The 24,673-nt window shown below is 39.7% G+C and overlaps 2 protein-coding genes across 3 annotated transcripts in view; both read right to left on the bottom strand.

The window, feature by feature from the left end:
* The window catches only part of LOC146681980 (NACHT, LRR and PYD domains-containing protein 12-like), a 427,057-nt gene that overhangs the window by 111,400 nt on the left and 290,984 nt on the right, over positions 1 to 24,673 (bottom strand). The gene's annotated exons all lie outside the window — the stretch shown is intronic.
* Positions 1 to 24,673, bottom strand: part of LOC146681994 (NLR family CARD domain-containing protein 3-like) — a 73,909-nt gene that overhangs the window by 42,181 nt on the left and 7,055 nt on the right. The window contains exons 2-4 of the mRNA XM_085448445.1: positions 20,963 to 21,244; positions 16,449 to 18,216; positions 16,196 to 16,369 (exon numbers count right to left, since the gene is read on the bottom strand). Of these exons, the coding sequence (XP_085304571.1) occupies positions 16,196 to 16,369; positions 16,449 to 18,216; positions 20,963 to 21,236 (2,216 nt within the window). The 5' untranslated portion in view covers positions 21,237 to 21,244. The remainder of the gene's footprint in view (positions 1 to 16,195; positions 16,370 to 16,448; positions 18,217 to 20,962; positions 21,245 to 24,673) is intronic.

The raw sequence follows: 24,673 nt of genomic DNA, 5'->3' as shown, positions 1-24,673 counted from the left end.
AGGTGGAATCGAACCCACGATCTTTGGCTTGCAGACCCGTGTCATTACCAACTGCGCCACTGGGAAAGAGAGGAGCTGTCTTGAAAAACAGGGTGATGAGGAGTCAGAATTAGATCACGGTGAGAGGTGAAAAACGCCGTTTTTTGGAGTTACAAAACGTTGTGTAACTCAAAAACTAGGTGGACTAGAGGCATATTTCTTGTGCTGGGTGAATCAGCGGACTTTGGTGTACTTTGACTGCGATTTTCATTGCTCTTTGTACAACCGTCGCTGAGATATGACGAGAGAGGAAACGGAAGACCTCAGACATGATTGGCTGGCTGGGAAGCCGTGCAGGCCCTGATATGTGATATGTGTCTGAGTTCGCACAGAGGATTGGCTGCCTGGCAGAAATATATAGAAATAGTATGATTAAGCATAAATACTACATTTAGCAGAAATACTATATTAAGCACAAATCCTATAAAAAGCAGAAATAGTATATTAAGCACAAATCCTATAAAAAGCAGAAATACTATATTAAGCACAAATCCTATTAAAAGCAGAAATAGTATATTAAGCACAAATCTTATAAAATAGCAGAAATAGTTTGATTTAGCACAATAGTAATAAGTTAAACAGAAAAATTGGAAAAGCAAAATGGACAGCTGAAAAAATGCTGAACATGCTGAGAGTCCCTCAAATATACTTGTTAAATGAAAAAAACCAGCAAAAAAAATATATAACAGCCACACAATCAGAAATATGTACACAGAAGGAAACACACATGCACAGAGAGACACACACACAAGATCCAATTCAGTCAACCAGTCTAAATATATTGAATTTGAATCTTAGAATGAGATCATCCCATTAAAAGCCTTTCTCTCTCTCTCTCTCACACGCACACACACACACACACACACACACACACACACACACACACACACACACACACACACACAGGGAGAGAGAAGTAAGTTTCTAGGTCAGCCTGGGAGCTGCTGAATTTGAATCCACCAATCAGAGTGGCTGTTTACGTTTTCCCGCCAAAACAGGTGCATCTGTTTACACAGGCAGCACAGAGAGGCACAGGATTATTGCAGTCTATTTCTCATAGTGACGACTCCCCTCAAACAAATGACCATAATTTCCTAACCGTAGGGGCTAGAGCGGTCATTCTTACACCGTTTTGTTCAGAAGAGATGGGGGAATCTTCCAGTGTTAACAATTTATCATTAAAATATGAATTATTAAAGATATTTGACTTGTAATGCACCATAACTGAGTAGAGTGAAGCAAAAACTGCCTTGACTTGCCCTCAAACAACGCTTTGTAACTCGAAATCTATTTGGAGCATTGATATCATTCTTTCACCGTAAGAGACAGCAGGCTTTGGTGAACAGTCATGGAAATTTTCAGGTCTCTGTGGAAATCCAACAAAAAGTTATGACGAGAGAAAAAAGTGGTTCATTTCCAGAGTTTGAAATCTGAAGAAATCTGTGCGACGGACGAATTTCCTACCCTCAAACAAGTCCAACTCATTTCAGAACGGTAATAGGTGAGAAAGAAATTCTTGAATTGTGAGCGTCAGGAGTGTCTGAAGATATACCGGGACAAGCCTCATGTCTTAAAGTCGCTTCGTTAAGGAGATATGACGATTCAAATATGCCTCTCATTACAGAAATCCAGCGATGATTTTGAACAAGCTCTCCATTGACTTTCTATGCAGAGTTTTGAGAGTTTGTGTTGGTCTGAGGAGATTTGCCAAAATTCTATAAATCCCACAACAATGATAGTGACATTTCCTGAAAGCCAGCAAAAATACCTACGTTTTGATGTATAATTTGTGGAAGTTGAGTGAAAATTGAGCAAGTAGCAAACAGTTGTTCGGACATGAAGAGAAGACTGCAAAAGCTTCAGTGGCACACTGGAAGCCAAGAGCATAGCAACCATAACAACGCATGTATTTTGTGAAAAATCACAATTGTGCAACTCAAAACTTTAAGAGGCATAAAAGTAAAACGGTAAAAGATTTGAAAAAGCTGAATCACACATGAATAGCCCAATAATTTGTGAACATTTTAAAGTTTGAATGCTTGTTCTACGTGAAAATATGAGGAAGTAGTTAAGTTTCAGAAACAAGCAAATTTTAGCAGAATTGCAGAAGTTTCCCATTCATTTCAATGGGACAAATTAAGCTTAATATTTTAAAAAGTATAATAGTGAAAAATACCAAAAGACATAGCACACATTAGCAGAAATAGCAGAATAGTTTAAAATTTGAACGGTGAAAATCGGCTGAAAATTGCGGAAGTAGTTAAGTGCCAAAAAGTGTACGGAAGTCCCAAGAGGAACTCAATAGTGTGGATGCTTAAAGCATCCACACAACTAGAAAGTGCATTTTCTGAAGAAACTGCAGTGTGAATGCTTGAATCTGAATGTATGCACTGAAATGAATTAATTGCTGAATTTTGAGTTAAAACTTTTTTAATGAGATAAAAAAAAAACAAACCCAAATTTAACCTGAAAACAAAAGTGCTGAACTGCTAAAAGCTGAAGGTTACACAGAAGAAGAAGTTGGAAAAAAGCTGAAAATGTTTTAATTGTAAATTAGAAAAACCTAAGAAATGAGAAAAGAACATTTAGAGTCAGAAAACATCTGAAAGAATATTAAAAGGTCATATTCTTTGAATCACTGAATGACTAAAATGTGATCCCTCCACTTGGATCCACACAGTTTAAAAAGTTTACATCTCTGAGCTTTGAAAGACAAGATGTTGGAAAGAGAACAACGATGGCGACGTTTTGAGGGTAAAATGATGGCTTTAACACTGTGGACACAGCAGCAGTTGAAAGAGAAGTGCTTAAGATGAATCTTGGTACAGTGGCAGAGAGAGCTCGTTAAGCAGGCAGGTGTGAGCCTGGTTGCTATAGTGACTGCACCCAAGGGCTCCATACACACGTACACAGACATGCACCTCACTTTTGCTGCTTAAAATGAACAGAAAAGTCAGGCCGAAACAAATCGCTCCCAAATGAAAAGTAAAAGTCGTATTGACAAAATTCTTTCACCGTGAGCGACAGCAATGTCTAGTCTACCTAATTCTCAGTTTTCATGCCTGTGGAGCTTATTATATGGACGTGGTGACAGTGGAAAGACACCATGCTCTTCTGATTTTCAAACAAACCTTCTGAGCCATTTTAACATTAGAGTCTATGGAAGAGTTGGAGGGAGGAGGCTGTGCATTGGTGACATTTATGAAAGAACCATAACACCTAGTACAATAGTAAACACATTGGATGAAAGAGGACAGCCATGGCTACGTTTTGAGGGTAAAATCATACCTGTAGAGCAAACGCTGTGGACACAGCAGCAGTTTTAAAAAAGATTTTAAGATTAATTTTTTTGCTCCTCTCACTCTAGCAGTTGAGCTGTCTCACTCTAGCCCCAACATTCCGTCCCATACACACCCATTATAAACTCTGAAACGGGTGAAAAAACATCATGAAACTTAAACTGGAACTGAAGAAAAAGTATAATAGATATTGAAAAGATAAATACAAGTTGAATAGTTGAATGTCTTGTCTTCGTTTTAAAGTTTGAATGGTGGCTCTATGTCAACGTATGTGGAAGTAGTAAGAGTTTAAAAATGAGTAAGTTGAATGAGAATTTGAAGGGTCTCCCCATTGAAATACATGGGAAATTTTTGTTGAATAAAGTTGAATAAAATTAAAAATATAAATGTTAAAAATGAGAAAAATAGAAGCACACCATTCCAAAAGAAGAGGAATCTAATGGTGTTTGAATGGTTTTTCTAAGTTGAACGGTTTTGAAGGAGATAGTCGGCGAAAAACGTACGGAATAGGAAAAAATAATAATAAAGATTAGAAGAACAATACTGTGAATGCTTTTCAAGCATTCACACTAATAATAAAGATTAGAAGAACAATACTGTGAATGCTTTTCAAGCATTCACACTAATAACTAGAAAGTGCATTTTCTGAAGAAACTGCAGTGTGAATGCTTGAATCTGAATGTATGGACTGAAATGAATTAATTGCTGAATTTTGAGTTAAAAATTTTGAATGAGATAAAAATAAAAAAAAAACAACCTGAATTTAACCTGAAAACAACAGTGCTGAACTGCTAAAAGCTGAAGGTTACACAGAAGAAGAAGTTGGAAAAAAGCTGAAAATGTTTTAATTGTAAATTAGAAAAACCTAAGAAATGAGAAAAGAACATTTAGAGTCAGAAAACATCTGAAAGAATATTAAAAGGTCATATTCTTTGAATCACTGAATGACTAAAATGTGATCCCTCCACTTGGACCCACACAGTTTAAAAAGTTTACATCTCTGAGCTTTGAAAGACAAGATGTTGGAAAAAGAACAACGATGGCGACGTTTTGAGGGTAAAATGATGGCTTTAACACTGTGGACACAGCAGCAGTTGAAAGAGAAGTGTTTAAGATGAATCTTGGCAGAGTGAGAGAGAGAGCTCGTTAAGCAGGCAGGTGTGAGCCTGGTTGCTATAGTGACTGCACCCAAGGGCTCCATACACACGTACACAGACATGCACCTCACTTTTGCTGCTTAAAATGAACAGAAAAGTCAGGCCCAAACAAATCGCTCCCAAATGAAAAGTAAAAGTCGTATTGACAAAATTCTTTCACCGTGAGCGACAGCAATGTCTAGTCTACCTAATTCTCAGTTTTCATGTCTGTGGAGTTTATTATATGGACGTGGTGACAGTGGAAAGACACCATGCTCTTCTGATTTTCAAACGAACCTTCTGAGCCATTTTAACATTAGAGTCTATGGAAGAGTTGGAGGGAGGAGGCTGTGCATTGATGACATTTATGAGAGAACCGTAACACCTAGGACAATAGTAAACACATTGGATGAAAGAGGACAGCCATGGCTACGTTTTGAGGGTAAAATCATACCTGTAGAGCAAACGCTGCGGACACAGCAGCAGTTTTAAAAAAGATTTTAAGATTAATTTTTTTGCTCCTCTCACTCTAGCAGTTGAGCTGCCTCACTCTAGCCCCAACATTCCGTCCCATACACACCCATTATAAACTCTGAAACGGGTGAAAAAACATCATGAAACTTAAACTGGAACTGAAGAAAAAGTATAATAGATATTGAAAAGATAAATACAAGTTGAATAGTTGAATGTCTTGTCTTCGTTTTAAAGTTTGAATGGTGGCTCTATGTCAATGTATGTGGAAGTAGTAAGAGTTTAAAAATGAGTAAGTTGAATGAGGATTTGAAGGGTCTCCCCATTGAAATACATTATAAATTTTTGTTGAATAAAGTTGAATAAAATTAAAAATATAAATGTTAAAAATATGAAAAATAGAAGCAGTGTTGTCCAAAAGAATAGGAATCTAACGGTGTTTGAATGGTTTTTCTAAGTTGAACGGTTTTGAAGTTATAGGATTACAAAAAACGTACGGAATAGATAAAATATAATAATAATAATAACTAGAAAGTGCATTTTCTGAAGAAACTGCAGTGTGAATGCTTGAATCTGAATGTATGCACTGAAATGAATTAATTACTGAATTTAAGTTAAAAATATTGAATGAGATAAAAAAAAAAAACCCGAATTTAACCTGAAAACAAAAGTGCTGAACTGCTAAAAGCTGAAGGTTACACAGAAGAAGAAGTTGGAAAAAAAGCTGAAAATGTTTTAATTGTAAATTAGAAAAACCTAAGAAATGAGAAAAGAACATTTAGAGTCAGAAAACATCTGAAAGAATATTAAAAGGTCATATTCTTTGAATCACTGAATGACTAAAATGTGATCCCTCTACTTGGACCCACAGGGTTTAAAAAGTTTACATCTCTGAGCTTTGAAAGACAAGATGTTGGAAAAAGAACAACGATGGCGACGTTTTGAGGGTAAAATGATGGCTTTAACACTGTGGACACAGCAGCAGTTGAAAGAGAAGTGTTTAAGATGAATCTTGGCAGAGTGAGAGAGAGCTCGTTAAGCAGGCAGGTGTGAGCCTGGTTGCTATAGTGACTGCACCCAATGGCTCCATACACACGCACACAGACATGCACCTCACTTTTGCTGCTTAAAATGAACAGAAAAGTCAGGCCGAAACAAATCGTTCCCAAATGAAAAGTAAAAGTCGTATTGACAAAATTCTTTCACTGTGAGCGACAGCAATGTCTAGTCTACCAAATTCTCAGTTTTCATGTCTGTGGAGTTTATTATATGGACGTGGTGACAGTGGAAAGACACCATGCTCTTCTGATTTTCAAACGAACCTTCTGAGCCATTTTAACATTAGAGTCTATGGAAGAGTTGGAGGGAGGAGGCTGTGCATTGGTGACATTTATGAAAGAACCATAACACCTAGTACAATAGTAAACACATTGGATGAAAGAGGACAGCGATGGCTACGTTTTGAGGGTAAAATCATACCTGTAGAGCAAACGCTGCGGACACAGCAGCAGTTTTAAAAAAGATTTTAAGATTAATTTTTTTGCTCCTCTCACTCTAGCAGTTGAGCTGTCTCACTCTAGCCCCAACATTCCGTCCCATACACACCCATTATAAACTCTGAAACGGGTGAAAAAACATCATGAAACTTAAACTGGAACTGAAGAAAAAGTATAATAGATATTGAAAAGATAAATACAAGTTGAATAGTTGAATGTCTTGTCTTCGTTTTAAAGTTTGAATGGTGGCTCTATGTCAATGTATGTGGAAGTAGTAAGAGTTTAAAAATGAGTAAGTTGAATGAGGATTTGAAGGGTCTCCCCATTGAAATACATTATAAATTTTTGTTGAATAAAGTTGAATAAAATTAAAAATATAAATGTTAAAAATATGAAAAATAGAAGCAGTGTTGTCCAAAAGAATAGGAATCTAACGGTGTTTGAATGGTTTTTCTAAGTTGAACGGTTTTGAAGGAGTAGGATTACAAAAAACGTACGGAATACAGAATAAAATATAATAATAATAATAAAGATTCGAATAACAATACTGTGAATGCTTTTCAAGCATTCACACTAACTAGAAAGTGCATTTTCTGAAGAAACTGCAGTGTGAATGCTTGAATCTGAATGTATGCACTGAAATGAATTAATTGCTGAATTTTGAGTTAAAAATATTGAATGAGATTAAAAAAAAACAAAAAAAAAAAACGAATTTAACCTGAAAACAAAGGTGCTGAACTGCTAAAAGCTGAAGGTTACACAGAAGAAGGAGTTGGAAAAAAACTGAAAATGTTTTAAATGTAAATTAGAAAACCCTAAGAAATGAGAAAAGAACATTTAGAGTCAGAAAACATCTGAATGAATATTAAAAGGTCATATTCTTTGAATCACTGAATGACTCAAATGTGATCCCTCCACTTTGATCCACACAGTTTAAAAAGTTTAAATGCCTGAGCTTTGAAAGATACGGTGTTGGAAAGAGAGCAATAATGGCGACAATTTGAGGGTAAAATGATGGCTGTAACACTGTGGACACAGCAGCAGTTGAAAGAGAAGTGCTTAAGATGAATCTTGGTACAGTGGCAGGCAGAGCTCGTTAAGCAGGCAGGTGTGAGCCTGGTTGCTATAGTGACTGCACCCAATGGCTCCATACACACGGACACAGACATGCGCCTCACTTTTGCTGCTTAAAATGAACAGAAAAGTCAGGCCGAAACAAATCGTTCCCAAATGAAAAGTAAAAGTCGTATTGACAAAATTCTTTCACTGTGAGCGACAGCAATGTCTAGTCTACTGAATTCTCAGTTTTCATGTCTGTGGAGTTTATTATATGGACGTGGTGACAGTGGAAAGACACCATGCTCTTCTGATTTTCAAACGAACCTTCTGAGCCATTTTAACATTAGAGTCTATGGAAGAGTTGGAGGGAGGAGGCTGTGCATTGGTGACATTTATGAAAGAACCATAACACCTAGGACAATAGTAAACACATTGGATGAAAGAGGACAGCCATGGCTACGTTTTGAGGGTAAAATCATACCTGTAGAGCAAACGCTGCGGACACAGCAGCAGTTTTAAAAAAGATTTTAAGATTAATTTTTTTGCTCCTCTCACTCTAGCAGTTGAGCTGCCTCACTCTAGCCCCAACATTCCGTCCCATACACACCCATTATAAACTCTGAAACGGGTGAAAAAACATCATGAAACTTAAACTGGAACTGAAGAAAAAGTATAATAGATATTGAAAAGATAAATACAAGTTGAATAGTTGAATGTCTTGTCTTCGTTTTAAAGTTTGAATGGTGGCTCTATGTCAATGTATGTGGAAGTAGTAAGAGTTTAAAAATGAGTAAATTGAATGAGAATTTGAAGGGTCTCCCCATTGAAATACATGGGAAATTTTTGTTGAATAAAGTTGAATAAAATTAAAAATATAAATGTTAAAAATGAGAAAAATAGAAGCAGTCATGTCCAAAAGAATAGGAATCTAATGGTGTTTGAATGGTTTTTCTAAGTTGAACGGTTTTGAAGGAGTAGGAGTACAAAAAACGTACGGAATAGATAAAATAGAATAATAAAGATTAGAAGAACAATACTGTGAATGCTTTTCAAGCATTCACACTAACTAGAAAGTGCATTTTCTGAAGAAACTGCAGTGTGAATGCTTGAATCTGAATGTATGCATTGAAATGAAATAATTACTGAATTTAAGTTAAAAATTTTGAATGAGATTAAAAAAAAACCCCGAATTTAACCTGAAAACAAAAGTGCTGAACTGCTAAAAGCTGAAGGTTACACAGAAGAAGAAGTTGGAAAAAAGCTGAAGATGTTTTAATTGTAAATTAGAAAAACCTAAGAAATGAGAAAAGAACATTTAGAGTCAGAAAACATCTGAAAGAATATTAAAAGGTCATATTCTTTGAATCACTGAATGACTAAAATGTGATCCCTCCACTTGGACCCACACAGTTTAAAAAGTTTACATCTCTGAGCTTTGAAATACAAGATGTTGGAAAAAGAACAACGATGGCGACGTTTTGAGGGTAAAATGATGGCTTTAACACTGTGGACACAGCAGCAGTTGAAAGAGAAGTGTTTAAGATGAATCTTGGCAGAGTGGCAGGCAGAGCTCGTTAAGCAGGCAGGTGTGAGCCTGGTTGCTATAGTGACCGCACCCAATGGCTCCATACACACGTACACAGACATGCGCCTCACTTTTGCTGCTTAAAATGAACAGAAAAGTCAGGCCGAAACAAATCGTTCCCAAATGAAAAGTAAAAGTCGTATTGACAAAATTCTTTCACTGTGAGCGACAGCAATGTCTAGTCTACCAAATTCTCAGTTTTCATGTCTGTGGAGTTTATTATATGGACGTGGTGACAGTGGAAAGACACCATGCTCTTCTGATTTTCAAACGAACCTTCTGAGCCATTTTAACATTAGAGTCTATGGAAGAGTTGGAGGGAGGAGGCTGTGCATTGGTGACATTTATGAAAGAACCATAACACCTAGTACAATAGTAAACACATTGGATGAAAGAGGACAGCCATGGCTACGTTTTGAGGGTAAAATCATACCTGTAGAGCAAACGCTGTGGACAGAGCAGCAGTTTTAAAAAAGATTTTAAGATTATTTTTTTTGCTCCTCTCACTCTAGCAGTTGAGCTGCCTCACTCTAGCCCCAACATTCCGTCCCATACACACCCATTATAAACTCTGAAACGGGTGAAAAAACATCATGAAACTTAAACTGGAACTGAAGAAAAAGTATAATAGATATTGAAAAGATAAATACAAGTTGAATAGTTGAATGTCTTGTCTTCGTTTTAAAGTTTGAATGGTGGCTCTATGTGAACGTATGTTGAAGTAGTAAGAGTTTAAAAATGAGTAAGTTGAATGAGAATTTGAAGGGTCTCCCCATTGAAATACATGGGAAATTTTTGTTGAATAAAGTTGAATAAAATTAAAAATATAAATGTTAAAAATGAGAAAAATACAAGCAATCATGTCCAAAAGAATAGGAATCTAACGATGTTTGAATGGTTTTTCTAAGTTGAACGGTTTTGAAGGAGTAGGCTTTCAAAAAACGTACGGAATAGATAAAATATAATAATAAAGATTAGAAGAACAATACTGTGAATGCTTTTCAAGCATTCACACTAACTAGAAAGTGCATTTTCTGAAGAAACTGCAGTGTGAATGCTTGAATCTGAATGTATGCACTGAAATGAATTAATTGCTGAATTTTGAGTTAAAAATATTGAATGAGATTAAAAAAAAAACAAAACCCCCGAATTTAACCTGAAAACAAAGGTGCTGAACTGCTAAAAGCTGAAGGTTACACAGAAGAAGGAGTTGGAAAAAAACTGAAAATGTTTTAAATGTAAATTAGAAAACCCTAAGAAATGAGAAAAGAACATTTAGAGTCAGAAAACATCTGAATGAATATTAAAAGGTCATATTCTTTGAATCACTGAATGACTCAAATGTGATCCCTCCACTTTGATCCACACAGTTTAAAAAGTTTAAATGCCTGAGCTTTGAAAGATACGGTGTTGGAAAGAGAACAATAATGGCGACAATTTGAGGGTAAAATGATGGCTGTAACACTGTGGACACAGCAGCAGTTGAAAGAGAAGAGCTTAAGATGAATCTTGGCACAGTGGCAGGCAGAGCTCGTTAAGCAGGCAGGTGTGAGCCTGGTTGCTATAGTGACCGCACCCAATGGCTCCATACACACGTACACAGACATGCGCCTCACTTTTGCTGCTTAAAATGAACAGAAAAGTCAGGCCGAAACAAATCGTTCCCAAATGAAAAGTAAAAGTCGTATTGACAAAATTCTTTCACCGTGAGCGACAGCAGCTTCTAGTCTACTGAATTCTCAGTTTTCATGCCTGTGGAGTTTATTATATGGACGTGGTGACAGTGGAAAGACACCATGCTCTTCTGATTTTCAAACGAACCTTCTGAGCCATTTTAACATTAGAGTCTATGGAAGAGTTGGAGGGAGGAGGCTGTGCATTGGTGACATTTATGAAAGAACCATAACACCTAGGACAATAGTAAACACATTGGATGAAAGAGGACAACGATGGCTACGTTTTGAGGGTAAAATCATACCTGTAGAGCAAACGCTGTGGACACAGCAGCAGTTTTAAAAAATATTTTAAGATTAATTTTTTTGCTCCTCTCACTCTAGCAGTTGAGCTGCCTCACTCTAGCCCCAACATTCCGTCCCATACACACCCATTATAAACTCTGAAACGGGTGAAAAAACATCATGAAACTTAAACTGGAACTGAAGAAAAAGTATAATAGATATTGAAAAGATAAATACAAGTTGAATAGTTGAATGTCTTGTCTTCGTTTTAAAGTTTGAATGGTGGCTCTATGTCAACGTATGTTGAAGTAGTAAGAGTTTAAAAATGAGTAAGTTGAATGAGAATTTGAAGGGTCTCCCCATTGAAATACATGGGAAATTTTTGTTGAATAAAGTTGAATAAAATTAAAAATATAAATGTTAAAAAGGAGAAAAATAGAAGCAATGTTGTCCAAAATAATAGGAATCTAACGATGTTTGAATGGTTTTTCTAAGTTGAACGGTTTTGAAGGAGTAGGCTTTCAAAAAACGTACGGAAAAATAAAATATAATAATAAAGATTAGAAGAACAATACTGTGAATGCTTTTCAAGCATTCACACTAATAATAATAAAGATTCGAATAACAATACTGTGAATGCTTTTCAAGCATTCACACTAATAAAGATTAGAAGAACAATACTGTGAATGCTTTTCAAGCATTCACACTAATAATAAAGATTCGAATAACAATACTGTGAATGCTTTTCAAGCATTCACACTAATAATCACATACATGTAATAGAATGTTAATAGTACATTTCCCTTTTTTAGGAAATGACCTGTATGTATCTGTGTGAAATCAATAAACAAACAAAGGGTTGCCGATCAATGTTTCTACTATCGATGCGTAGCCCCTGTTAAGCCACCCAGTGATCTCACATTACTTCATCCAGCTATACTAATCGTCAACAACAGGTGTGTTCGGAGTACCGGAATAGCAAGCTCAAAGTTGGCGCGATGATTTGATCTTGGATGTAGTAAGCGAGGTACGAAGAACGGACCCCAGGTAAGAACATTGTTGAGGTTTAAATTTATAATCTTAAATACTTATATGCTGATTATATTGCTTTATAAGAAAGGCCCAAATCTGAGTACACTCTGTGCCGACAGGACTGACAGGAAATTACATGCTTTTGCAGGCGAAAAGTGAAACTAAGCAGAGTGTTTGGTCGAAACTTAAAGTGTGTGTGATGTCTATATAAATGACTAGGCTTGCTGTTTTGTGCTTCAGACCTGGGGTTGTGTGTTCAGGTCTCCATATCCGGATATGTAAAATAAAGATAATCTTTTAAAGTAAAAAGACCACTTTTGAGCCGTGTCTTTTTGGCCACAACGAATACCAAAAGAACCGGAATTTAATAACATTAAAACCAAACAATAAATGAGCAAAGTAGTGCATGATAAATATAGATGACAAATACAAAGTGCAATATAGAAACACTGGGTAAAAAGAAATGAACAATTAAAAAGGAGGATAAAAGATGTGAGCAGTAGTTAAACAGTAGAAATAAATATATAATAAACAAATAAAAATAGATAATAAATGAAAGCCAGGTCTGAAAGGTGAGTTTGGCTTTAAAAGCATGAAAACACACTGCTGTCTTCAGGAAGGCTGCTCCAGTAACTTTCTATGCTCGCTTTGAGGCTGCAGCTAAGGACTCCAACAATGCTAGTGTTAGCGGCGCTAACGGCTGCAGACAGGAAGATACTGCCAGCACCGGAAACGTGCTCGTCATCTCCGAGCATGAAGTAAGGAGAGCCTTCAAGAGAGTGAACACCAGGAAAGCAGCAGGACCAGACGGCATCCCAGGTCGTATCCTAAGAGACTGCGCATACCAGCTAGCTCCTGTGTTCACTGAGATATTCAACATCTCTTTATCTCAGTCGGTGATCCCCACATGCTTCAAAGAGTCCATCATTGTTCCTGTCCCGAAGAAACCCCACCCTGCTTCTCTCAATGACTATCGCCCTGTAGCCCTCACCTCAGTAGTGATGAAGTGTTTTGAACGCCTGGTCAGAGACTTCATCATTTCTTCACCACCAGACACACTGGACCCACTACAGTTCGCTTACCGTCCAAATCGTTCCACAGACGATGCCATCTCTCATCTCCTCCACACATCACTTACTCACTTGGACACTAGAAGGGGGAATTATGTTAAAATGCTCTTCATAGGGGGCAGGGATAGCTCAGTAGGTAAAGTGGGCACCCCATGATCGGAAGGTCGGCGGTTCGAATCCACTTAACGGCTACCCTGAGGTACCCCTGAGCAAGGTACCGTCCCTACACACTGCTTCCCGGGCGCCTGCTTAGTGGGCTGCCCACTGCTTCACTGAGTGAATGGGTCAAATGCAGAGAAAAACAAGTAATTTCCCCATGGGGATCAATAAAGTATCCATTATTATTATTATTATTATTATTATAGACTACAGCTCTGCATTTAACACCATAATTCCCTCCACACTCACCACCAAGCTGGAGCATCTGGGACTCAGCTCATCTATGTGTCAGTGGATCTCCAACTTCCTAACTGGCAGACCACAGGCAGTAAGGATGGGCCGACATGTCTCAGCCTCCACCACTCTCAGCACTGGAGCCCCCCAGGGGTGTGTTCTGAGCCCCCTGCTGTACTCTCTGTACACATATGACTGTGTGGCCACTACCAGCTCCACCACCATCATCAAGTTTGCTGACAACACCGTCGTGGTGGGCCTGATCTCTGATAACAACGAGACGGCCTACCTGAAGGAGATTAGGAATCTGGAGAACTGGTGCCAGAGGAACAACCTCCTTCTAAACGTCAGTAAGACAAAGGAGCTGATAGTGGACTTCAGCACTAAGCAGGAGAGGAACTACCAGACCCCCGTCATCAACGAGTGCCCAGTGGAGAGAGTGGACAACTTCAAATACCTCGGAGTTCACATCACGCAGGACCTGTCATGGTCCTGTCACATCAACACCGTGGTGAAAAAGGCCCAACAGCGTCTCTACCACCTCAGACGCTCGAGAGACTTCCTTTTTTTTTTTTTTGTCCCGTTTGGATCTTTAGCCATCAGAATTGTTGTCTTAAGGCCAAGAAAGATGCCAAGCGGATTTATTTTACCAAGTGGATCATCATGGCCTTGCCATATTGGTCCATTTGATTGACCTTTATTATAATTATGAATTTATTTTATTTTCAGTTGCTACAAACGGGACAGACATGACTGTGGGATAGGACAGGGGGAAAGAATGAAAGAAAGAGAGGGAGAGAAAAAAAGAAAACCAAAGGGGAGAAGAGACGGTGAGAAGGGGGGGAAGAGAGAAAAAAACAAACAAACAAAAAAAACAAAACTCCTGGGTCACCTGTATGGAGAAAAAAAAACAGAGGAGAAAGCAAACAACAAAGAGCAACATAATAAGAAAAAAAAAGCACCATCACAATAAACTAGCTAGCAGTAGATATCGATAGTTACTAAATAATAAACGATATTGTGCAGCACGCAAGATAGCCAGCGCACAGTGTGCTTTGAGGCAGCAGCCAAGAAAGCTGTAGTCCGCGTCTATGAATACCCATGTGTACACCTGTGTGCATACCTGTGTGGATCAGCATGCTTGCATTCCAAAGGTTTCTCCATGTAATGATCTGCTAGGGAGTGTGGGGAGCCACAGCCCTGTCCTCTATGGTATCAAGCAGGTATGGAGGAGATCAAAACTCCAGACATCCAGAGGCCCCCAGAACACAAGAGACCAAGGAAGACCCACAGAAGGGCAGCCGCGCCACTGTCCCAGTAAGAGCTAAGGAGAGTCCCAGATGAGGGCTCATTCAGCAGCCGCAGAGCAGAAGCCAGGGGGAGTTGCAGTGACGCGCCCGTGAGCTCCGCCGGCAGCCAGCTGTGCCTGAGTGACCGAGCCCCAGGCCGAGAGGCCGGGGGCACCCCACCTCCGAAGTGGCCCGAGCGAGCCGCCAAGGAGTGAGCCGGTGTGTACCCGGACGCCGCTTGAGAGACTTCCAACTGCCCTCCAAGGTGCTCAGGAACTTTTACTCGTGCACCATAGAGAGCATCCTGACGGGAAACATCTTAACCTGGTTCGGGAACAGCACCATGCAGGACAGACGAGCTCTACAGAGGGTTGTGCGATCAGCTGAGCGCACCATCCGCTCCGAGCTCCCTGACCTGCACTCAATCTACAGCAGGCGGTGCTGGACCAAGGCCAGGAAGATCGTGAAGGACCTCAGCCATCCCAACAACAGACTGTTCTCTCTGTTGAGGTCAGGAAAGCGATTCCGCTCCCTGAAGACCAACACAGAGAGACTGAGGAGGAGCTTCTTCCTGCAGGCGATACGGTCTCTCAATCACAATCACACCACCACACAGTACTGACCCACACATACAGTTCTTACACACACACTGGACATTCTGGACATTGTTTTCACTTCATCACTTAAATCACTTTAAGCATATTTGCACTGCACAAGACATAATGTGGATTGCACAACACTGGACACTATATTCTTCATTTCAAGCTAATACTTGTACAGCTGCTGTTATTGTGTATATATTTATTTATATTTCTTCATACATTCTTATATAGTTCTATATTGTGTATTTTGTTGTACAGTTATTTTATTTTCAACTTTAATTTATGTATTTTATCTTATTCTTTCCCAGTTAAATTTACCCTTCATTCTAATTTGTGTTGTACAGTTATTTCATTTTTAACCTTAATTTATATTTTATTCCTTCCTAGTTAAATTTACCCTTTTTAATTTTTCATATTTATTTCCTATCTTATTCATAGCCTTTTCCTTTTTTGTTTTCTTTAGGTCACGAGCAGTTGTCCAAGCATTTCACTACATATCGTACTGTGTATGACTGTGTACGTGACAAATAAAATTTGAATTTGAATTTGAATTTGAATTTGAAAGTCATCTACATGTGGGTTTAGTTCTGACTTTAGGGACAAGTAAAAAAATAAAATAAAATAAAAACATCTGTCCAGACAACCTGACAGTCAAAAATATAAACTCAGGAACTTAAAAGGAAAATTGTGCTGACTTTGAACGTCCGCATCAAGATAAACTTACAGATTTAAGAGTCAAAAAGTGTCAAAAAGTCTGTATCCTTACCCGAGAGTTTCAAGTTTACAGTCAGGACTCTTTAGTCCAACACACAGCAAATCCAATCCTGAATCCTGCAGGTAGTTCGAGCTCAGGTCCAGCTCTCTCAGATGATTGGATGGGGAGCTGAGAATTTCAGACAAAGCTTCAAAGCTTCTTTTTGAGAGTTTACAATAACTCAGCCTGAGGAAGAATAACAATGGAGACATATTCTTTTATTCATCTAGCATTATTAAACATATTTGTTCATAGATTCACTTACAGCACTTTCTTGGATGCTTTGACCACTGGCAGCAGCTTCAAAAATGCCTTCTCTGAACGGGAGTATTTCTCCAGGTCGAACTCATCCAGATCTGATGACAGTAAGATGAAGACCAGAGCCGACCACTGAGCAGGAGACAGTTGATCTGTGGAGAGACGTCCTGATCTCAGGGACTGTTGGATCTCCTCCACTAGAGAACGATCATCCAGTTCATTCAGACAGTGGAACAGGTTGATGCTTTTCTCTGCAGACAGTTTCCCACTGAGCTTCTTCTTGATGTAGTGAACTGTTTCCTGATTGGTCTGTGAGCTACATCCTGTCTGTGTCAGCATGCATAGGAGATCCTGATTGGTCTGCAGTGAAAGACCCAGGAGGAAGCGGAGGAACAAGTCCAGGTGTCCATTTGGACTCTCTAAGGCTTTGTCCACAGCACTCTGGTAGAAGTCTTTTACAGTAAGTGTTTTCTGGAAAATTTTAAAGCGAGGAGATTGTTTCTTAAGCAGGTTGACTCCAGAGTTGAAGGTCAGATAGGCATGAAGAGCAGCAAAGAACTCCTGAATGCTCAGATGGACGAAACAGTAAACAACGTTGTTGAACATGTGGCACTCATCAGCTTTAAAGATCTGTGTGAACACTCCTGAGTACACTGAGGCTGCTCTGATATCGATGCCACACTCTGTCAGGTCTGATTCATAGAAGATCAGGTTTCCTTTCTGCAGCTGATCAAAGGCCAGTTTTCCCAGAGACTCAATGATCTTCCTGCACGACTCTGTCTCAGCTCCTCCATCATACTTGATGTCCTTCGTTTGTAGGTGAAATAGCACAAGGCGTAGGTAGAGCTCTGTGAGAGTCTTAGGCAGATCTTTGCTCTCTTTGTTCTTCATGACAAACTCCAGAACTGTAGCAGTGATCCAGCAGAAGACTGGGATGTGGCACATGATGTGGAGGCTTCGTGATGTCTTGATGTGGGAGATGATGCTGCTGGCCTGCTCCGAATCTCCGAATCTCTTCCTGAAGTACTCCTCCTTCTGTGGGTCAGTGAACCCTCTGACTTCTGTCACCATGTCAACAATGTCACGAAGGATCTTACTGGCTGCTGCGGGTCGTGTGGTTATCCAGAGGCGAGCAGAGGGAAGCAGTTCCCCCCTAATGAGGTTTATCAGCAGCACATCCACTGAGGTGGACTTTCTAGGGTCAGTCAGGATTGTAGTTTTGTGGAAGTCCAGAGGAGGTCGACACTCATCCAGACCATCAAAGATGAACACAACCTGGAAGTCTTCAAAGCTGCAGATTCCTGCTTCTTTGGTTTCAGTAAAGAAGTGATGAACAAGTTCCACCAAGCTGAACTTTTCCTCTTTCAGCAGATTCAGCTTTCTGAAAGTGAATGGAAACATGAACTGGATGTCCTGGTTGGCTTTGTCTTCAGCCCAGTCCAGGGTGAACTTCTGTGTTAGGACTGTTTTCCCAATGCCAGCCACTCCCATTGTCAGCACTGTTCTGATTGGTTTATCTCTTCCAGGTGGGAGTTTAAAGATGTCGTCTTGTCTGATGGTTGTTTCTGGTCTGTCTGGTTTCCTGGATGCTGTTTCAATCTGTCTGACCTCATGTTCATCATTGACCTCTGCAGTCCCTCCCCCTGTGATGTAGAGCTCTGTGTAGATCTGACTCAGGAGGGTCGGGTTTTCTGTTGTAGAAATCCCCTCGAGCACACACTGGAACTTCTTTTTCAATTTTGACTTGAGTTTGAGCTGACACTCAGTGAGAATCTCTGCATGAATAAACAGCAAATGACACAAATGAGAAAACTGCATTCTGGTTACTGTGGTTATGTGTTCAGTTCACTGGACTCTTGGTGTCATGATCCGAGTGAGTCTGAGTAACTTTCCACAGCATCAGCTCTCCTCGCCTGGGTGGAGCCCTCCTCACTCCTCCGTGCTCCTCACCTGTTGCCAATTACTCCGGCAGTATCTATGAGCAGCACTCACAATGAACCTTCTCCAGATTGTGTGCTTAGCACAGTCAGTTCTCTGCCTCACATTTTGTCTTGTGCTCCTCAGCTTGTTTCGCGTAACCCTCTTTTCCTGTTCCCTAGTCGGCACCTGGATACATCTTCCAACTCTCGCCATAAGTCACGCCTCAGGATTCTGGCCTGCCACTGCTGGGAAAACTCACTCTTGCAAACTGCCATCCTCACCTGCCTGCCTCCCTGTGCACCCACATCTCACTCTGTACCCAGATTTAATTCATCTCCTCCTCCAGCTGATCTCCACCTGCAGCCACATAACACCTCTTAGTTTTTAAATCTTGGACTCATTCACTACACTGTGGACCACTCTGATTATTATCTCCTTTGTTCCAGTGATCCTGGATAGTTTCTATTCGCCCGATTCTGCCCCTGTTGTTCCTTTGACCTGCCTCAGCTTATGTTCTGGCCTCAGCTCTGCACTTCTCATAATACCTCGCTTGCTGTTGAATTTAGCCGTGATTCAGCTTTCTCCGTCAAGAAATCTAGTAAAATACATTTCTGTTAAAAGTCACTCAGCCTCCGTTTTTTGGTTCTGTGCTTGACTCCATTCCTTTTCATGAGCCATTGAGCCCTGACACTTGGGTTATAACTGAGGGCAGGTTTTATAGAGACACATTCGATTTAATTATGTTTATTTATACAGCACCAAATCAATACTAGCAACATTTCACATATTACATAAACAACAATATGGAGCCAGTAATGAATAAATATGTAGAATAAATGAAAGAATTTCAAGTTGTTGTTTTTTTAAATTCCTCCAAATAACAACAACAGTCACCCCAATGTGCTTTATATTGTAAGATAAAGAACCTACAATAATACAACAGAAAAAAAAACCCAACTATCTTTTTGGGTCCTGAAAACTGAAGGCTCTGCCTCCCATTCTACTTTTAAATACTCTGTGAACAACAAGTAGGCCTGCAGAGCGAAGTGCTCTAATAGGGTGATATGGTACTACAAGGTCATTAAGATAAGATGGGGCCTGATTATTTAAGACCTTGTATGTGAGGAGCAGGATTTTGAATTCAATTCTGGACTTAACAGGAAGCCAGTGAAGGGAAGCCAAAACAGGAGAAATATGCTCTCTCCCAGAAAGCTGCAGAAGAAAAAGCATGAGCTGAAATGGTGGATTTTAGTCATATAAGGAGAACTGTGGCTTTCCTCCAACCTTTGACCAATCACCTTAGTGTCCTGTTTATCAACCATAATAAAAAGCATTTACTGTCTGGGCATTTTTTTGTTTGGGTCTCCAAACAGCAGAAAGAAATGGCAGCCATTTTTTTTAACTTTACCTTCAACTAGTAAATAGATTTAAGAAAAAGCACTTTGTGTCATGGTCCCTGTGTCCCGCTGGTCGATCCTCTATTGTGCAATATGTTTGTGGTTTGTTTGCTCTCTCTCACTCTCTCTCGCCGCGGCGACGCTCATTGCGGGCTCCCGCTGCTGGCCTGCACACCTGCTCATCACCGCACCGGCCGCTGATCCCAGCTGATAACTGCACTACTTAGATGGCGAGTCTGCACTAGTCTTCGCTGGATCGTTGAGCTATCAGTATCGTTTTTTTGGAACCCGATTCTGAGAGGAGTGATTGAGGAGGAACATTTGTATAGAAAGTGTGGAGCACCCTTCTCCCAACCCTGTTTCCCACGGACCCTGGCGACCCGGACCCGTTTCCCCTGCACGTTGTATGTAGCCACTTGGTGAATGTGTTCACTGTAAATAAACGCACTGTTCTTCGCTTAAAGGAATACCCTGGCCTGCGCCTGAGTCTCTTTCGGAAACCCTATCACTTTGATCATATTTGTGACGTGTCCCAAACTGTTGTTGTCGCCTCATTTATGTTGATAAAACAGCTCTAAAACCAATCTGACAATATAAATCTGTAAAATGGGCTGAAAACCTGCTGCTGGTCCCATTTTAATCAAACCAACCCAAAGAGCAGATATTCATGTGTGTACACAGGAGGTTATTTGTGCAGATGCATAAAACACATATAAACTGTAGGCTTTCTGCAGTCTCTCACTCCTGAAAGTGTTGGCAAGTGTTTTGGATTTATTATTTGGGTGGCTGTAGCTCAGGTGGCAGAGGTGGCAGAGCAGGTCAGCCACTAATCAGAAGGTCGGTGGTTCGATCCCAGGCTGCATCCTGGCTGCATGCCAAATATCCTTGGGCAAGATACTAACCCTGTGTTTGCCTACTGGTGGTAGTCAGAGGGCCCGGTGGCGCCTGTGTCCGGCAGCCTCGCCTCTGTCAGTGCGCCCCAGGGCAGCTGTGGCTACAATGTAGCTGCCATCACCAGTGTGTGAATGGGTGGATGACTGAATGTAGTGTAAAGCGCTTTGGGGTCCTATGGACTAGAAAAGCGCTATACAAATGCAGGCCATTTACCATTTTACCATTTATATGGATTTTAATGGCACCTGTGTAATGTTAACTAATGTTTTTATTGTTTATGTGTTTTTTGTTTAGTCATTCCCTGACTTACCTGTGGGTTCTGGGATGGTTTTATTTAAATTCTTCAACAGATCATTCCTGTTTAACCTCCCCAAAAGATTTTTAGCAACTTCAAAAGTCTTGATAGAGTAGGTATCAAACATCAGATCCACTATGTCCGTCCTCTCTGCATTCTCCAGTTTACTCACTGGGATTGCTGGTAAACCTTCTACAGACCCGTTCTTCAGATGCCACTTAAATTCTTCAAAGTCATCATGTCCCAAATCCTTCAAAGTCCCCAGAAGGATTTCTTTAGGTGTCGTCATCTTTTACCCTGTAAGGATCCGATAAACAAAGACTGTAACAACAGCTGGAGAGGTAATTGTCTGATTTATCAGAATTTAACTTGATTCTAACAGCAGTTCATCACTACCACCAATAAATTTCTTAGGCTCAGAATGCAACAAAATTGCACATGAAGAAGCACATAGAGAAGTATCCAAGTAACACTTTGCTACAATATAAAACAAACTATTATAAATAAAGAAAATATATAAACTAAATATATACACTACCCGTCAAACGTTTTAGAACACCCCAATTTTTCCAGTGTTTTCGTCACGGTTTGCGAGCCGTGTGTAAATTATCAAAGGACCCTTTATGCAGGCAGCTCAGATGCAAGTGAGTTTATTCATCACATGGTGATACAAACAGAAATGGCGAAGGTGAGCATGGAAACTAAGCAAAAACCTAAAGACTAATAGTACACGAATATGAAGAAGTACACGAAGGGAAGACGAAAACACGGAACACAAGGGGTGGAAGCAAAGCACCACAACACATCACTATATAGACAGTTACACAGAGGGAGACACAGAAGGCAACAACACAGGGCTGAACAAATGGACAGAGAAGACTAAACACAGAACAGAGCGCACAGAGAAACAAGGGGGGCAGGGAATCAAAACCTAGGAAGCATAGAATAACTCACAAACTAAACTGGCATAACACAAACATCACAAAGAACTGAAACCACTAGATCAGGAGACCCAGGACCCTGACAGATACGCAGACAAACCAGCAACTAACAGAGGCAAACACAACTCTTAAATACACAGAGGGATAACGAGGGAATGAGACACAGAAGGAGGACACAGCTGGGAGTGATTGACAAGACGAGACAGAGGAAACGCAAACTAAACACACTGACATGAGACACGGACCTTCACAACAAAGCAGGAAATACAAAGACTGAACTTAGAGGTACAACAAAACACAGAACCAAAACGTAAGAATAAACAAAGATACATCATGAAATCAAAGATTAACAATACAAAACAGAAAACACTGAGTCACAGACCCAGGATCGTGACAGTTTTATTGAAAATATCCTTTTTATTTCTCATTGCGCTCTGAAATGAAAGCATAGTACAAATAAGCAGTTGGAGTTAAAAATAAATCATGAAACACATTTATAGACCAAAGTTTATTCTAAACGTTTGACTGAACACACCCGTGGCTTCTGTCTACAATAGAAATCAAATATTCTCCCATATCTGTTGCAGATGTTCCCGTAAACGTGGACCTTGTAATAATAATAATAATAATAACTTTATTTATAAAGCGCTTTCAACCAAAGTGCTGTACAACTAAAGAGATAAATAAAATAAAAGCGATACATAGCAATACAGGTAAAAGACACAATACAAGTTAAAAACAATAAAAATGTAAAAACTAAAAGCCATAGAATTAAGACATGTAGGATCGGGTGAACAAATGTGTCTTCAACTTGGTTTTAAAAACCTCCACAGAGCAGCCTGCCGAATATCTTGTGGGAGGTTGTTCCACAGAAACGGGGCATGAAAAGAAAAAGCTCTCCAATTGTCTTTTTTCTGGCTCTAAGAACTTTTAGAAGACCAGAGTCCTGAGATCGGAGAGCACGAGATGGAACATAAAGGTGTAAAAGGTCGGAGAGGTATGAAGGTGCCAATCCGTTTAAAGCCTTGTAGGTGAGCAGCAGGACCTTAAAATCTGCTCAAACCTGACAAGGTAGCCAGTGAAGAGATCTCAGAACAGGGGTAATGTGCTCAAATTTCCCAGTTCTTGTTAAAATGCGAGCAGCTGCATTTTGCACCAACGCCAGAATCTCAGGTTAAACCTCACAAAACTTTAACAACCACCAAACAGCTGAAACAGTAAATGAGAGCAGGAACACGGATTCTGCACAAAGACGTAAACACAAAGCTCGGAGCCGCCGACACATCAGAATCAGTGAGATGTCGCCTTTCTCACCCGATGGCACAGACACGGTCGGGGCTGAAAGCCGACAGCTCGCTGATTCTGATGTTTCGGCGGCTCCGAGCTTTGTGTTTACGTCCTTTTTACGCTGATTCTAAAGCTGTTAGTTTTTATCTCTCTCCAAACAATATTGACTGAACCAGCAGCAAAAGAAGATCCAAACTATGCTTCACATAAACATCGTCATGAACTCACTCTGACTTTTGCTGTTTTGCTTCCACCAGGATAAAATCACACGTCATGCACAGCTCTCTCTCTCTCTCTCTCTCTCTCACACACAGTTTCCTGTCTAAAAATCTGTTTTCTGCATTATTCGCTTGCTTGTTACGCACAAGTCTACCGTTGTTTACAGCGCTGTCGGCCGCTGTTTTTTTCCTTTTACTTACTTCCGAAAAGAAAACCTAATTTCTGCCGTTCAACAGGCTTCTGAACAAATTTAAACTTTTTAAAATTATGCAAATTGCAAAACACTGTGTCTGTCATAAAACCGCTGTAACTTCAGAGGTAATGTTCATATGTCGATTAATGGTTTTCTTTCGTTTTTGATCTACTGTAGAATATTTTTATAAAACCACCTTCATGTTTTTATGTTTTATCTTCAGCTACTTTGACACAAAGGCCTCTGCTGTGATGCTCACACCTTTGATAAAGTCTTGCGAGTGTCAGCTTCCTTTTTATAGATACAAAAATATGTAAATGTACTGATCTGAATTATAATATTTCTGACTGTCTGAGGCAAAATTTCCCAGATTCAAATCGAATTGAATCGAATCGTGGATCGAATTGATTCAGGACCTTGTGAATCGGAATCAAATCGATTCTAGAATTCAGTGACGATACCCTGCCCTATTTGCGACCATGTCAACATCCAGTCCAGGCTTTTTCAAGATTGGTACTACCACAGCTGATTTAAAACATTCAGGAAAGACTCAATGAAGTATTTAAAAGAAACAGGTTGTAGGGTCCTAATGCTGACCACAGTTCCTTTATAGCCCAGGCTGGTAGAGGATCCAAAGAACAGGTTGTACATCGAGCTGCTTTTACAACCTTACTTAATCCAGACAGGGAAATAGAGATGGACCGATGCGATATTACGTATCGGTCCATCTCTATTTCTATTAATTTACGTCAGTATCAATACTGATTTTGTATGTATTTTGAAGGATTTGAACCAAAGGCAAAAAATACCATGAGCAAAAAATGGCAGTCATGATTATAAAATAGGGAGGTTTCTTTTTTTTTAACATAGATTAAACTCGTTAAATAAAACAACAAGTTTATGAGCTTTCTTGTTATTCACAAGTTTCAGCGATTTAGCCCAGAGTCTAAAGTCATTCAGCCTTCTGTTTATAAATGGTTTAGCTTTAAAGTATCTGCATTTGTGAAGAAAAAATTTTCCCATTAACAAAATCGTCCTAATCAACAGGTCAAAATCTGCATTCTCAGCAAGTATTCCAAATTTTAT

This window comes from Copadichromis virginalis, linkage group LG23, assembly GCF_057382275.1.
Source record: "Copadichromis virginalis isolate Kocher_CV1m ecotype Utaka linkage group LG23, C_Virginalis_male_GT1.1, whole genome shotgun sequence".
Lineage (NCBI taxonomy): Eukaryota > Metazoa > Chordata > Actinopteri > Cichliformes > Cichlidae > Copadichromis > Copadichromis virginalis.
This window is presented reverse-complemented; position numbering and strand designations above follow the sequence as displayed.